Raw genomic sequence first — 14,368 nt, 5'->3', positions numbered from 1 at the left:
GCTGCTGACCCCACCCCTCTACCCAACCCCCCGCCAGCCTCACGTATCCCTAAGGCCTGGGAGGCAGGTAAAGGGGACCACTGCCGCCATTGACAGCCCAGTTGGGTCTGAATCCAGGGGGAGAGTCTGTGGGAGATGAGAAAGGGGCTGCCTGCTGTGGAGAGGTCAGCTTCTTCATAGGCACCGTAATCTCACCTGCATTCATCTCACCCCAGCCTCAGAGAAGAGAAGCAGAGCAGAACTCTTCCTCATCGACAGGCGAGCTTGGCGGTTTGGAGAGCCCAGAAGGATCCCTTTCTGTTCAGTGGCTGCTGAACCCAGGAGCCCAGCAGAGCTCAGGCTCAGGCTGCCACAGCTCCATGGCCCCTGGCCCAGACATCAGCGAGGCTGAGCATGCCTCCCAGGAGGCACACACACACACAAATCCATGTGTACGACACATATAACACATGGCCGACCACACCGATCAACCCAGGCAGGAACACACAGCACTCAACAGAGGGCACCGAGAGCCTCGTCCAGGTCCCCTTCTGGCTGATCACGATGAAGGACTGTGAGTGGGACAATATTACACACATGTACAACGTGGATCACTCCAGCAGCTGGACTGAGACACCCCGTCCACCCTGTAGCTGGTCCCTGGCTCCGGTGGGCCTGGTGGTGTGGTTTCACTCCAGGCGGCAAGTAAACACCACGCAGCCGCTCACTCACTGCCCGCACCGGTGCGATGGGGGAGGGGATCGGAAGGGTAAAAGTCCTGGGTTGAGATAAAGACAGATTAATAGATAAAGCAAAAGCCGCGCACGCAAGAAGAACAAAGCAAGGAATTCATTCACTCCTTGCATCGACAGGCAGGTATCTGTCTCCAGGAGAGCAGGCCTCCATCATGGTTACTTGGGAAGACAAACGCCATAACTCCAAACATCTCCTCCATTCCTTCTTCTTCCCACAGATTTATGTGCTGAGCGTGACGTCATATGGTATGGAATATCCCTTTGGTCAGTTGGGGTCAGCTGTCCCGGTTGTGACCCCGGCCATCTTTTTGTGCACCCCCAAGCCTACTGGCTGGTGGGCTGGTGTGAGAGGCAGAAAAGGCCTGGACTCTGTGTAAGCACTGCTCAGCAACGACAACAACACCTCTCTATTATCAACACCGTTTTCAGCACAAACCCCAAACGCAGCCCCATACCAGCTACTATGAAGAAAATTACCTCTATCCCCAAACCAGCACACCTTGACACCCTGGTCGTTCTGGCAGCCAGCTCCTCCGGTTCTCTTGGCCCCAGAGACATGCACGCAGACACGAAATGGCCTTATGATGTCTCTGGTGGTTGGCCAGGACCCTCTGGTGCCTCCTGTAGCCAACGCCCTCTGTGACCTCATCCTGAGGGGCACACACCCACACGTGGCTCCCAAGCCGCTTTACCCACTCGCTGCCTCAGCTGGCTTGATACTTGAGAGCAGTCACACACTGACTTGCATACCCTCACATGCTTCACTTGCTGGCAGCACATTATTTCCACTCACCCTGGTCTGTCCAGGTGCCGACACCCCAGACAAGCAGTGCCGACGACCTCCGGTCCCACTCCAGTGACTGGCACCACTGAGACCGGAACCACGGCCACCTGTGGTTTGGCTCCAGTTGCTGGCCCCTAGACTTCCATACGCACACATGCACACAGATCAGAGAGCCCCTCACCAGGGAAAGTCGCTAGGAATAGAGCTTAAGAAGAAGACAGGACAGGCTGCACCGATCAGAAGCAGGGCACGTCCAGGCAAACATCCTGAACAGCAAGTAGTTCTTGAGGGACAGCCATGTTATCCCATCTTCCCTCTAGTTTCCTCACGTTTCTTCCTCCCAAGACCACCCTGAACCCTCCCTTCTCCCACCTCTGCTTCCTCCCACAAACACGCCATACCGAGTCTCGTGCTGTGCTGTGCTGCTCTTCCCCTGCACTCATCACAGTTTTCCAGTATCTAAAGGCAGCTACAAAGACGACGCACACTCCCTCTTAACAAAGAGCCACACGGAGAGAAGAGGGAGCAAGCGGGAGAGGTTTCGCCTTCATACAAGGAAGACATATTTTACAGTGAGAACAATCATTCACTACAACAACCTCCCCAGGGACGTGGTAGAATTCTGGTGACAGGAGGTTTTCAAGATGCAATTGGACAGGGCGCTCGATAATCTCATCTGGGCTCCCTTTCCTGCAAAAGGTTGGGCTAGATGATCTTTGGGGGTCCCTATCAGTCGGGGCAATTCTATGATTCTGTGGCAATTCCGGCTCCCTTCATGCTTTATGTCGTGGCTTTTGAGGTGTGCCGATGAGTAATGGGGCTCCTTCCAGAAGAGCTGAAGAGCTCTCCCCCCCGCCAAGCTGGCCTTGTCTCCATTGTTATAGGCTGTCAGGGGCGAAACCCGGCAGCTATGGAAAAATCCGTAGCTGTAGCAAGGGAGGAACTCTCTTGGACAGTCCGCTGGTTGGGACTGGAGAAGAAGGGAGAATGAAACACGGCTCTCTAGCAAAGCTGTGATGCCCAATGTCTTTAATGAGAAAATCAAAGGAAAATGGAAAAGGCGAGAGCTGAAGCAATGCATGTTGGAGGCCGAGAAAAGCTCAGAGAAGTGCTGCCGTCGGAAGGAAAACCTCCACGCCAGGCATGCTTCCTGTGCAACTCCCCCTCAAGGCTCTGGCAGTCACGTATGCTCTAGACGCATTGCTACGGAAGGAAGGTGGAGGTGTTTGATGGGGAGCGTAAGGTAAAGCAGAGCAAGAGGGGGAAAGAGAGAGGCTTCCTTGGGAAGAGACGGAAGGCCGCTCCCTCGGGGCTGGCTCCTGGACTTTCCTCGAGGCCCCTGGTGCTCCATCACGGGCAAGCGATCCACGGGCTTCAGCATAAGAGATTGCCCCGTCCCAGAGGCCCGCAGAGCCCGCGGCCCAGACCGGACCACCCAAAGCCGCCCAGCCCCAGGGAGCCCCCAGAAGCGATGGGCACACTGGCAGCGCTGAGGGAGCTCCCCACGGCAGCCGACGCGGTGGATCCCACGGCTGTGCTCTGAGGGAAGGAGCTGAGGATTGGGCCCGGCAGCGTCACCATCACTGGCGAGGGCTGGATCGCAACGCTGGAGTCGGCGCACCGGATGACGCAGGGCTCGTTGCAGCTGTTGGCAAGCGGGGTTGGGCCGCAGGTGGCTGGCAGGCACGGGCTGTAGCACGACATGTCTTGCAGAGGGAGGCGACCCTGCAAGACCGGGAGGGAGCAGAGGGCATTAGCTGTCGGGCCCTTTCAGACCCCCAGCTTGGCTCCTCCGAGAACAAACCAGTGGCTGGCCGCTCAGCGGATAGAGATTTGGGATGGGGTCTGCATTGGGTATTTGCTAGTAATTGAAGGGTGATCCGAGAGGGTCCGTCAAAACATAATGAAGCTTCCCCTGTCCAAGTCAAGCTCCCTTGCAGCCTATACCTCAGCTGGCCTTGCCACGCCCAGGCATGCCTGCCCCATGGAGGCCCTCTGCTACCTCCGGTGACTCCATTACCAAGGGGATGTCTGCAGGCTGTGAGGATATTTCACAACACTCCTTCTGCTCAGCCCTGGAAATTTGGTAGGGAAGGTGCCCCAGAGAGAGTCCTCAGTAAGCCCCCTCCCGCCATGAGGAAATGGATGCCAGGTTTTCCAGACGGGTGGAGCGTAGCCTTGGTGCTGTGGCCTTGGTCAGGGAACGATTTTCTACTGCACACCAAGAGGCTCCCTCTTCCTGGCATCGGGCTCTGTACTTCCTGATCATCCATCAGCCCTTGTACAAGCATCAATTTGTTCACTCAGACAAACGGGTCTCCTTCTCCCTGCCCCCACCCTCAAGACCCCTCGTCTTGTCAGGTCAGGCTCCTCTCACCCACATCTTTCAGGAGGGGACATGTCTGAGTAAAACGCAACAGGGCTCCTGAAGACAGCAGCCACTACGGAAGAAGACGTCTATGGTGGGACTAGCTCTCCTGTGGAAGCTTCTCGTCATGCCAACAGTGCAAAAGGAGCATTGCTGAACTGCGGATACAGCCCTCTCCACAAAATCTGTCCTGCCAACCGAGGAGACAAGAGGCAAAATGAACTGACACTTACCAACTTCAGAGAGCAGGGGAAGGCACGAGGAGACGACAGAGGAGCTGGCAGTTGGGCATGCTTTTATACTGCGGCCCAGAGCCCCGGGGGAGCTGAAAAATGCCACAAACATGAAGCATGTTGAGAAACAGCAATTTGGACTTCTCACACCTATGCTGGTAGATGAAAGACATGCCTCCGTTGCCTGAAATGCGTGCCTCCCTTTTCATCCTGGGTAGCACTGACGTGATTTTGTTGATAGCAATTATGTTTCTTCCCCAGACCAACGCTCCTTTGAGGTCTCGTTCCAGTAGCTGGTGAAGCCTTGCAGCAGATTCAGGCCATGAGTAGGTGATGTACACGTCCTGCCCTTCCTGGGGAACGTGGCCCCACTTAGATAGGAATTTTCCTGTGGGGCACGCCTGAAGGCCACTCAGAAGGGTCTCTCTTTGACGGGTTGACACTGACCCTGAACAACACCAGTGCCTGCCGCCTATGGAGTTGCTCGGAGCCCAGCCAAGCCTCTGCAGGATGGCTGTTCTACTGGGGGACAGAGAATGGAGGAGACTCAGATCCCCAGAGTGTTTGGAAGGTCATGGTCAAACAAGGCCGTCCTGCACTCTGGACCAAAACCCCATTGTGTGCAGGGATGGGGACACGGAGGCCATTGCTGGAGTGGCTCAGGGTACTCGGTGGCAGATGTCTGCTCCCCTCGGGCCTCGGTGATGCACACCATGCAAAGGGGGCCCAGCAGTTCAGCTGTTGTCCTCAGTCAGGAAAGGCCAGTTCTCTGGGAACTGCAGAGCCCTTGCCTTGCCTGCCAGGACTTTACTCATTACTCTCCTGAGGAGAAACAACGGCCCTGGAGAGCGATGAAGGAGCCTGCTGACTCAGGCCTGAAAGCGAGCCATCACCAAGTGGACCTGTTTGCTTCGGCACAGTCTTCCCAAACAACACTCACCTTTGCATCATTGCCTGCTGGCTTGTTCAGGTCACTGACCCAGAGGGTCTGGCTTGTTTTCCCTGGCTCAGGGATGGATTGGCACATTCGGGGCCCTTTAATTGCAAGGTGGCACCAGCAGACCACCTTGGAGTCACCTGTGAGTCACCAAATAGTGCTGAGGCACTGCGAGAGACCTCAGCTCCACCTCGGTGCACATCATCCATGCACTGGCATCAGGGAATCCGGGGGAAATGGATTCAGACCTGCCCAGGACCTTAGGTGCAACCTCGTGTCCACGTTCCTGCAGAAATGCAGCTTTGTGTACAGTGTTGTCATGGCTGTTAGCATCTTGCCCAACCACTTGGTGACTCCTTGAAATCCTGGGTGAAATCCTCCTTGGTGAAATGGCAGCCAAGGGAAGGACAGCACGGACGTGCCCTGACGTTCCCACTCCCAGACGTTTCTGGAGCACGGTCCAAACCGAGGAAAGTTTCCGCCCGTAAGTGTCCAGGGCCTGGGGAGCCTGCTTCTTTGATGGACCGGTGTGACAGACCACCAGACTGAGGCTGCAGCCTCTGAGTGGCAGCAGATGGTGCTCCCTGCTACCCTACGAGACACAGAGGAGACCTTGCCTGTCCGGAGAGGTGTGGCGGGAGCTCAAAGGCCAGGCGTGTGTTGCCAGCCCTGAGAGCTGCCTGGAAAAAGCCTCTGCCTGCCCGTGCTGCTTGGGCAGATGGGCCACGCTCTCACCCGGGCGGCCGTACCGTTTGGGGAAAGGGTCTTAGAAGGGGGATGTTGTCTTCTCCTGCAAAACGTTGATGGCTCTGACTCACTTCTGCCGTCGCTTGCAGCAGGGCCATGCTCTGGGGCTGTTGTGCCATCCTGATGGGACGGGAGACCCAGTGCCACAGCTCACAGTGGAAACGTGCTCACTCCGGACAGGCAGAAACAGGTCCCAGCAGTCAGCATGGCACCAGGGTGGGCGGCAGCCACCCGTGCCTCTTCCAGGTGGAACTGGAAGTGCACTGACAAAGCAGCCAGTGATGCTCCCTCCTGAAAGGCTCTGAGGCTCTCTGAGGAAGTTGCGAGGCACTCGGTCCCCAGCGTGTCCTCAGCTGAAGAGCAGGGAAGTGGTTGCCTATATCTTCCAGCCCCCCAAAGCCCTGAGATTGGCCCTCAGAGACGTGGCCCATCCCCACAGAAGGGGCACGGGTTGCCCACAGCAAACTCTGCAGGGGAAGATGCCAGCAGGGACCAGCCCTGAGGGAAACTCCCTGCATGGGACGCCCTGCCCTGTGGCTGCTCTGTTCCCGGCCGGTGCACTAATGGATGAGCGCTCAAACTACTGATGAGCACCAGCAAATGCCAAAGGCCGCGGTGGGTAAGCAGAGAAGTTGGCTACAGCCCTGCTGCTCCCGCCTCTCTGCTCTGCCTTGTGGCAACTGAGAGGTTATGCAAACAGGAGCAGGCACCAGGACAGACACTCTGCTCCTCACGTAGCCTCCTTTGTCACCAGACAGGAGCATGACACAGCCCGTCACAGCTCTGCTACAGCAGGCAGCGAGGGCCATCGCTGGGCTGCTCTCCTCCTTGGCCTGCCATCCTGCCTCCACTGCCAGATGCGGGAAGGCTGGGGAGGCATTCCTCTACCACATGAGGAGCCTGGCATTTGCTGTGCCCAAGCAAAGCTGAGGCAGCAGCAGAGGGCACGTGCATCCACCTGCCACAGCAGGCGCGTGGTAACACCTGAGGGCAGGAAGCGGACAGCACAGGCCCATCCTTGCTCCGCAACATGCCTTCTGCTTTGAACTGCAGCCACAAGAGCACTTGTCCTTTCCAGGGCTGGCAAGGTGACCGAAAGCAAAATGCACCCTCAGTCAAATGCCTATGAGTTTCCTCCTCAGCCCCTGTGACCTTGCGTCCTTGGGGCTGACTACCCACTTTGAGAATGAGAATTCTGAGAAGGAGAAACAGTCACACCGGGCCTTAGCTCATTGCTGAGCCCTCCCATGGCCGTGCAAGGCCTTGTGTTTCTCAGGGTCAGCCTCAGCCCTTCAACAGGAGACCCACGTGAGTGGCCTTCATCACGAGTGCTCCACGCCTGAAGCCCAGACTGAGAGTGGTACTCACGTTCCCCAGCAAGGATGTGCACAACCCACACACAGGGCCTGGAGCTACTGAAACCCTTCCCTGGGAAGTGGCATGGGACCTCAAATGACCGTTGCTTTGAGGAGCCAGCAACTAATGCATCACTGCGCTCTCACCCAATAGGGAAACACAGGCCGGGCCTTTCAGATGAAAGGGACAAGTTCTTCATCTGTGGGCTGTGCTTTGCAAGCCTCAAATTGCTGTTTGTTAACGTGCTTCACAAAGAAGGTGTGTTCCAGGTCTCCCGAGGCGCTGGCTCACCATATAAAAAGCCCGGGCCACTCCAAGCCCTTCCATCCACGTCTCTTCCCTTGCTCTCCACATTGAACCTGGTAAGTCTGAACTCACTGCTTCTCTTCGTGCTGGCAGGATTTCTGTCAACGGGACTGCTTCCCTTCTGTGCGGGGTCCTTCTGATACGTGGTCCAGGCTTGAAAATACACTGTGCTTCCCTCTTCTGGGAGGTGAGCTGGCGAGGGAAGAGGGAAAGCTTTCTTCCCTCCTGAGAGGGAGTCATTTGGGCTCTTTTGTAGCAGTGGCTCTGCTGAAATCTGAGGCTGCACGACCAGTACCGTCCAAGGGGTCACCAGGTGCTTCCTCCCCCATGCATGGCACAGCGACCGGCCTTGGTCACTCTTGGCATGCAAAGGAACTTCCCAGGGAGATGTGGCCCTGGCCAGTCACTGGTTTGTTCTCGGAGGAGCCAAGCTGGGGGTCTGAAAGGGCCCGACAGCTAATGCCCTCTGCTCCCTCCCGGTCTTGCAGGGTCGCCTCCCTCTGCAAGACATGTCGTGCTACAGCCCGTGCCTGCCAGCCACCTGCGGCCCAACCCCGCTTGCCAACAGCTGCAACGAGCCCTGCGTCATCCGGTGCGCCGACTCCAGCGTTGCGATCCAGCCCTCGCCAGTGATGGTGACGCTGCCGGGCCCAATCCTCAGCTCCTTCCCTCAGAGCACAGCCGTGGGATCCACCGCGTCGGCTGCCGTGGGGAGCTCCCTCAGCGCTGCCAGTGTGCCCATCGCTTCTGGGGGCTCCCTGGGGCTGGGCGGCTTTGGGTGGTCCGGTCTGGGCCGCGGGCTCTGCGGGCCTCTGGGACGGGGCAATCTCTTATGCTGAAGCCCGTGGATCGCTTGCCCGTGATGGAGCACCAGGGGCCTCGAGGAAAGTCCAGGAGCCAGCCCCGAGGGAGCGGCCTTCCGTCTCTTCCCAAGGAAGCCTCTCTCTTTCCCCCTCTTGCTCTGCTTTACCTTACGCTCCCCATCAAACACCTCCACCTTCCTTCCGTAGCAATGCGTCTAGAGCGTACGTGACTGCCAGAGCCTTGAGGGGGAGTTGCACAGGAAGCATGCCTGGCGTGGAGGTTTTCCTTCCGACGGCAGCACTTCTCTGAGCTTTTCTCGGCCTCCAACATGCATTGCTTCAGCTCTCGCCTTTTCCATTTTCCTTTGATTTTCTCATTAAAGACATTGGGCATCACAGCTTTGCTAGAGAGCCGTGTTTCATTCTCCCTTCTTCTCCAGTCCCAACCAGCGGACTGTCCAAGAGAGTTCCTCCCTTGCTACAGCTACGGATTTTTCCATAGCTGCCGGGTTTCGCCCCTGACAGCCTATAACAATGGAGACAAGGCCAGCTTGGTGGGGGGGAGAGCTCTTCAGCTCTTCTGGAAGGAGCCCCATTACTCATCGGCACACCTCGAAAGCCACAGCACAAAGCATGGAGGGAGCCCGAATTTTCTGTTGGATGTCCCTGTGCTGCATTGATTACAGCAGAGACTCAACAGGCTGCTGCATTAATGAGAGGCAGTGGTGGCCCTGGCTGCTTTGTTAGAAAAGCCTTTGTTAAGAACCCAGAAAGCGAATCCCAGGAATTTTTCACATCTGCCTCATGCAGTGCCAGCGCTCTGAGGAAGGAGCTTGGCAGAGCATTGCGTTTCCCAGGCCATTGCTCCCTGCTGCCATGGGCTCCTGACGCGGAGGCAACACTGAATCTGCCAGTCTCTCCTTGTTCAACTATCTCCACAATTACAGGCCCATGGGGTGGGCTGGGGCTGGAGAAACTATTCAGAGTGACCAGGGTGCAAGCGGCTCTGGTGCCAGCCCCCAAGGCTGTGCACTGCTCCCCTTCCTCAAGGACGGGAATTAAGCAGGTGGAGGAGAAAGAGGCTCCCAGGGCCCTGCCTTTGGTGTCCATCCCACGGTGCACAATCCCATGCCCACCTTTCTGTTATCCACCAGGGGCAGCGAGGCTGGCTTCTGCACCATTTCCCCCAGCCCAGGGTCTGACCTTCAATGTACAGAGAGGTGTGGGCTCAGGGGACCAGCGCAGCGGTTTACGCTCTCTGCAGCACCGCAGCTCTGGCAGGTGAAAAGGGGAGTTGTGTGCAGTGGGGACGGTGCCGCTCAGCTCCCTCATCGTTCCTGACTGTTAGCTGTGCTGGGAGAGAAGCAGCCTGTGATGAGAGCCTGGGTGAGCACCAGGGGGAACAGCACAGAGAAGCCACGGCCAAGCCTGAGGCACATGCTCTGTCCTGGTGAAAAGTCCAGCAGTCAAGTGTGAGGGACTCCTGTCCGTAGGAGCTGGTGGTATGCTCCCAGAACGTGAGGGCAAGGTGGCTGGTGACAATTTAGCCTCAAAGTCAGGCTCAACTCCTTTGCGGGCACTGAGCCACGCCTGGGTCACTGTCCCGTGTTCCTTCCCAGGAAGGAGTGTGGAGCTCTGCTCTCCAGACATTTGCTGATGTGAATGCTGGGACCTGTTTCCCAGAGGTCCCCAGAGCTCAGCCCAGCTCTCGGGACAGTGGACCAGTCCCAAGAGGCACAAGCTGGAGGCTGCCTTTTTCTCTCCCATGGCAAACAGTGTAAGAAGGTGTAAGCGTTAGGAGCAGGGGCAGGAGCTGGGGCTGGAGCAGGAACAAGAGCAGCAGGAGCAGGAGCAGCAAGATCAGGAGCAGTGGCAGTGCCAGCGGCAGCAGCGGCAGGAGCAGCAGCAGCATGCGGACGAGGTGGCCGAGTGGTGAAGGCGATGGACTGCTAATCCATTGTGCTCTGCACGCGTGGGTTCGAATCCCATCCTCGTCGGTCAGCCCAACAGTGGCCAAAGTTGCTGAGTGTGAGGAGCTTGATGTGTGCCCCCCAAGCTTCTGTTTTGAGATGAGAGCTGACTGAACAGAAATAGCAAGGTTTTGAAGTGGCTCAGCACGGACACACTTCAACCTCTTCTGTCTCCACATAGGCGAGAGGAACCGGAAGGGATAGAAGGAAGAGCCGGGGAACTCACAGGACCGTCAGCCTCCCCTCAGTCCCTGGGAAGATGATGGAGCAAAACATCCTGGAAGTAGTTTCCAAACCTAGTGTCGTGGTTTAAACCCGGCCGGCAGCCAGGCACCACGCAGCCATTCAGTCACCCTCCCCTGCCCAGGGCACGGGGGAGAGAATTGGAGGGGTAGAAGTAGGGAGACTTGTAGGTTTAATAATTGAAAAAAAAGAGACTACTACTACCGATATTATGAAATACAAACAGGTAATGTGCAATCCGATTGCTCACCACCCGCCAACTGACACCCGGCCCGTCTTGGCTGGGTTCGGCTTGACTGCAGACTTCACTCTCTGCGCTTTTCCCCGCTTCCCACGTGGCGTCCATCACTGCTCACCCTGTCGGCTCCCATGGTCGCAATCCCAAAAGCGAGAGAGAACCCTCCTCCTTCCCAGCGGCCCCTCCTTTACATACTGAGCAAGGCATCACATGATATGGAACACTCCATTTACCGATCCGGGTCCAGCATTCTGGCTGTGCTCCCCCCCAAGCTCAAGAAAAATTAACTCTGTCCCAGCCAAAACCAGGACAGTCTCCACCTCTTATTCCATACCATTTGCATTATGCTCAGGTTCCCAATACGTTCTAAAGTAATCACCATCCCTTTCCCTGGTCCCAGGTGTCTACACACAGATATCACTCTCTTAGTCTATGGGCCATCCTTCCAAAATGTGTACTGAGTTCATTTAGTTCATAACTTTGGGTTCCATTTGTCATGACAGTCTTTTAAGGCTGGAGGGATGAGGCGGATTTGGCTCAGTCAGTGGAGCGCGTGACTTTGGATGTGGCAGGAGGATGGCATGTAGTCTCTGCTACAGTTGGAGCTCACTGTTGATGTGTCTGGCGCGGGCCATGCTCACAGTCTACGTGCGGGTCGATCTCAAGGATGTTGCTGGGCACCAGCTGCTGAAATCTGTCCTGACTCTACCAAAGTTCATCTCTTTTTTTTATTAATGTGATGCCATCAGTTCAGTATGTATCAACCATAGCGATGACGCTATGCAATAACTGGGTTATTCGACAGTTAACATCGTACAGTTCAATTCATTGTCTGTTTTCACATAAAATCCAATCCCCTTGAGGCGCACATCGGACTTCCCCGTCCTTCCACATTAGCCACCGTGTGCACCCAGGTCCTTGGGCAAAACTAATCCCACGCATGGGTTTACCTTTACCCGAAGCAGGAATAACCCAGACTGTCTGCCCCAGCATGTTTTTAATGCGCACTGCAGAGACCTTATCCCCATCTACAGTACGAAGAAGGTTTGACTGAGCAGGGCCAGACTGGTTGGCAGATCCTCTAGTATTGACTAACCAGGTGCATTTCGCTAAGTGCATGTACCAGTGTTTGAAAGTTCCACCACCCATTGTTCTCTGTAGTTTTTAGCAACCCATTGCACCGCTCAGTTTTCCCGGAGGCTGGTGCAGGAGAGGGGCTGTGACACACCCACTCAATGGCATGTTCTTTGGCCTAAGTGTCTATGAGATTATTTTGGAAATGAGTCCCATTATCTGATTCAATTCTCTCTGGGGTGCCATGCCACCACAAGACTTGCTTCTCAAGGCCTAAAATAGCGTTCCGGGCAGTGGCGTGGGGCACAGCACACGTTTACAACCATCCGGTGGCTGCTTCCACCACTGTGAGCACATAGCCTTTGCCATGCTGAGTTTGTGTGAGTGGGATATAATCAATCTGCCAGGCCAACCCGTATTTAGATTTTAACCATCGTCCTCCATGCCAAAGGGGTTTTAACCGTTTGGCTTGCTTGATTGCACACGTCTCACATCCATGGACGGATAACCTGTGCAGTGGTGTCCATGGTTAAGTCCACCTCTCGGTCACGAGTCCATCTATACGTTGCATCCCTTCCCTGAGGGCCTGAGGAGTCATGGGCCTGGCGAGCCATAAATTTTTCATCCTTACGTTGCCCGTCCAGATCCACTTGAGCCACCTTAATCTTAGCAGCTTGATCCACCTGTTGCTCTTTCTGATGTTCTTCAGTGGCCTGGCTCTTGGGTACATGAGCACCTACACGACGTACTTTCACAACCAAATTCTCTACCCGAGCAGCAATATCTCGTAGTGGGTCTCCAGAAACCCTCAAAGCCTAAGAAAGCTAGCGTTTCCTTTGGTTTGTCTGCGGGGACATAACTGCTATTTTATCAGTCAACTCCATTGGAATCTGACAATGTCCATCTTGCCATTTTATTCCTAAAAACTGAATCTCCTGTGCAGGTCCCTTGATCTTACCCCGCTTTATGACAAAACCAGCTCTCAGAAGGATTTGGACTCTTTTCTCTCCTTTCTCAAAAACTTCTCCTGCTGTATTACCCCATTACAACGATGTCATCAAGGCATCGCAGGTGTTCCAGGGCTTCAACCTCTTCCAGTGCAGGCTGGATCAGTCCACAGCAAATGGTGGGGCTGTGATTCCGCCCCTGGGGCAGCTGACTGGCAGGTGCATTGGACACCCCTCCAGGTGAAAGCAAACTGTGGCCTGCACTATGCTGACAGAGGGATGGAGAAGAATGCTTTAGCAATATCAGTCGTGGCCTATGCTTGGCTGCCTTCAACTCTAGTTCGTATTGAAGCTCTAGCATGTCCGGTATGGCAGCGCTCAGCGGTGGCGTGACTTCGTTCAGGCCACGATAGTCTACTGTCAGTCTCCACTCTCCATTAGACTTTCACACTGGCCCTATGGGGCTGTTAGAGGGGGAGAGAGTCTTGTTGATCACTCCTTGACTCTCTAGGTTATGGACAGGAATTACAGAGTCTCGGCTGATGCGATATTGTTGTCGGTGCACTGTTGTAGTAGCGATTGGCACCCGTTGTTCTTCAACCCTCAGCAATCCCACAACAGAGGGGTCCTCTGAGAGACCCGGCAACGCAGACAGCTGTTTGACTTCCTCTGTCTCCAAGGCAGCTATACCAAAAGCCCACCGATTGGGTCCTTAAAATACCCTGTCCTGAGATAATCTATACCAAGAATGCATGGAGCTTCTGGGACGGTCACGATGGGGTGCTTTTGCCACTCGTTCGCAGTTAGGCTCACCTCGGCCTCCAACACAGTCAGCTGTTGAGACCCCTCTTGAAATACCAATGGTTTCTGCCCCTTTAAAATGGGATGGCATCAGGGTGCGTTGGGCACCAGTGTCCACTAGAGCCTTATACTGCTGTGGGTGGAATGTGCCAAGCCATCGAATCCACACAGGCCAATAAACTCGATTGTTCCTGTCCTCCACGTGGCTGGAGGTAGGGTCCCTCTAACGTTGGTCATAGTATCCACTATCGACGAATGGGTTAGAGCTGCAGCAGGAGCAGGAACAGGAGCAGCGAGAGCAGGAGCAGCGGCAGAACCAGTGGCAGCAGCAGTGGCAGGAGCAGCAGCAAGAGCAGGACAAGCAGCAGCAGGAGCGGTGGCAGCGGCAGCCAAGTGCTCCAGCAGGGTCAGCTTGAGCTGGTTGCTTAGGACATCGTCCAGCTGGGTTTTGAGTATCTCCAAGGATGGAGACTCCACAACCTCTCTGGGCAACCTGGTCTGCTGTTTGACCCCCCTCTTGGTAAGGAAGTGTTTTCTTGCCTTGAGCTGGGACTTCATGTGTTTCAATTTGTGCCCACTCCCACTCGTGCTGCCAGTTGGTACTTCTGAGAAGTGATTATGGCTCCCTCTTCATTCCCTTCCATCAGGTATGGGAAGAATCCCAGCTCTCACAGCCTCCCCTCAAATTTCAGACACACCAAGCCCCTAACCAGTTTTGTGACAAAGCAGGGAAGACCTGTGTGGAGGCAGGAGTAGCCAGCAGCCAGCCATGCCACCAAGAGATGTGCTGTATCGCGTGGTCAGGAGCGACTTGGCAGGGGTCAGAG

General features: G+C 55.6%; 2 protein-coding genes and 1 non-coding gene across 3 annotated transcripts; 2 read left to right on the top strand and 1 right to left on the bottom strand.

Moving 5' to 3' along the window:
- Positions 1-2,892: 2,892 nt before the first annotated feature.
- Positions 2,893-3,222, bottom strand: LOC141933177 (beta-keratin-related protein). The gene has a single exon (XM_074847586.1). The coding sequence runs from the start codon at positions 3,220-3,222 to the stop codon at positions 2,893-2,895; it is 330 nt and encodes a 109-aa protein (XP_074703687.1).
- Positions 3,223-7,974: 4,752 nt separating this feature from the next.
- LOC141933159 (beta-keratin-related protein) lies at positions 7,975-8,304 on the top strand. Its single transcript, XM_074847562.1, has one exon. The coding sequence runs from the start codon at positions 7,975-7,977 to the stop codon at positions 8,302-8,304; it is 330 nt and encodes a 109-aa protein (XP_074703663.1).
- A 1,879-nt stretch (positions 8,305-10,183) lies between these two features.
- On the top strand, positions 10,184-10,265 carry TRNAS-GCU (transfer RNA serine (anticodon GCU)). The gene has a single exon. It is a non-coding gene; the product is annotated as a tRNA-Ser (tRNA).
- The last annotated feature ends 4,103 nt before the right edge of the window (positions 10,266-14,368 follow it).

This window comes from Strix aluco, chromosome 21 (genome assembly GCF_031877795.1).
Source record: "Strix aluco isolate bStrAlu1 chromosome 21, bStrAlu1.hap1, whole genome shotgun sequence".
Taxonomy (NCBI): Eukaryota; Metazoa; Chordata; class Aves; order Strigiformes; family Strigidae; genus Strix; species Strix aluco.
This window is presented reverse-complemented; position numbering and strand designations above follow the sequence as displayed.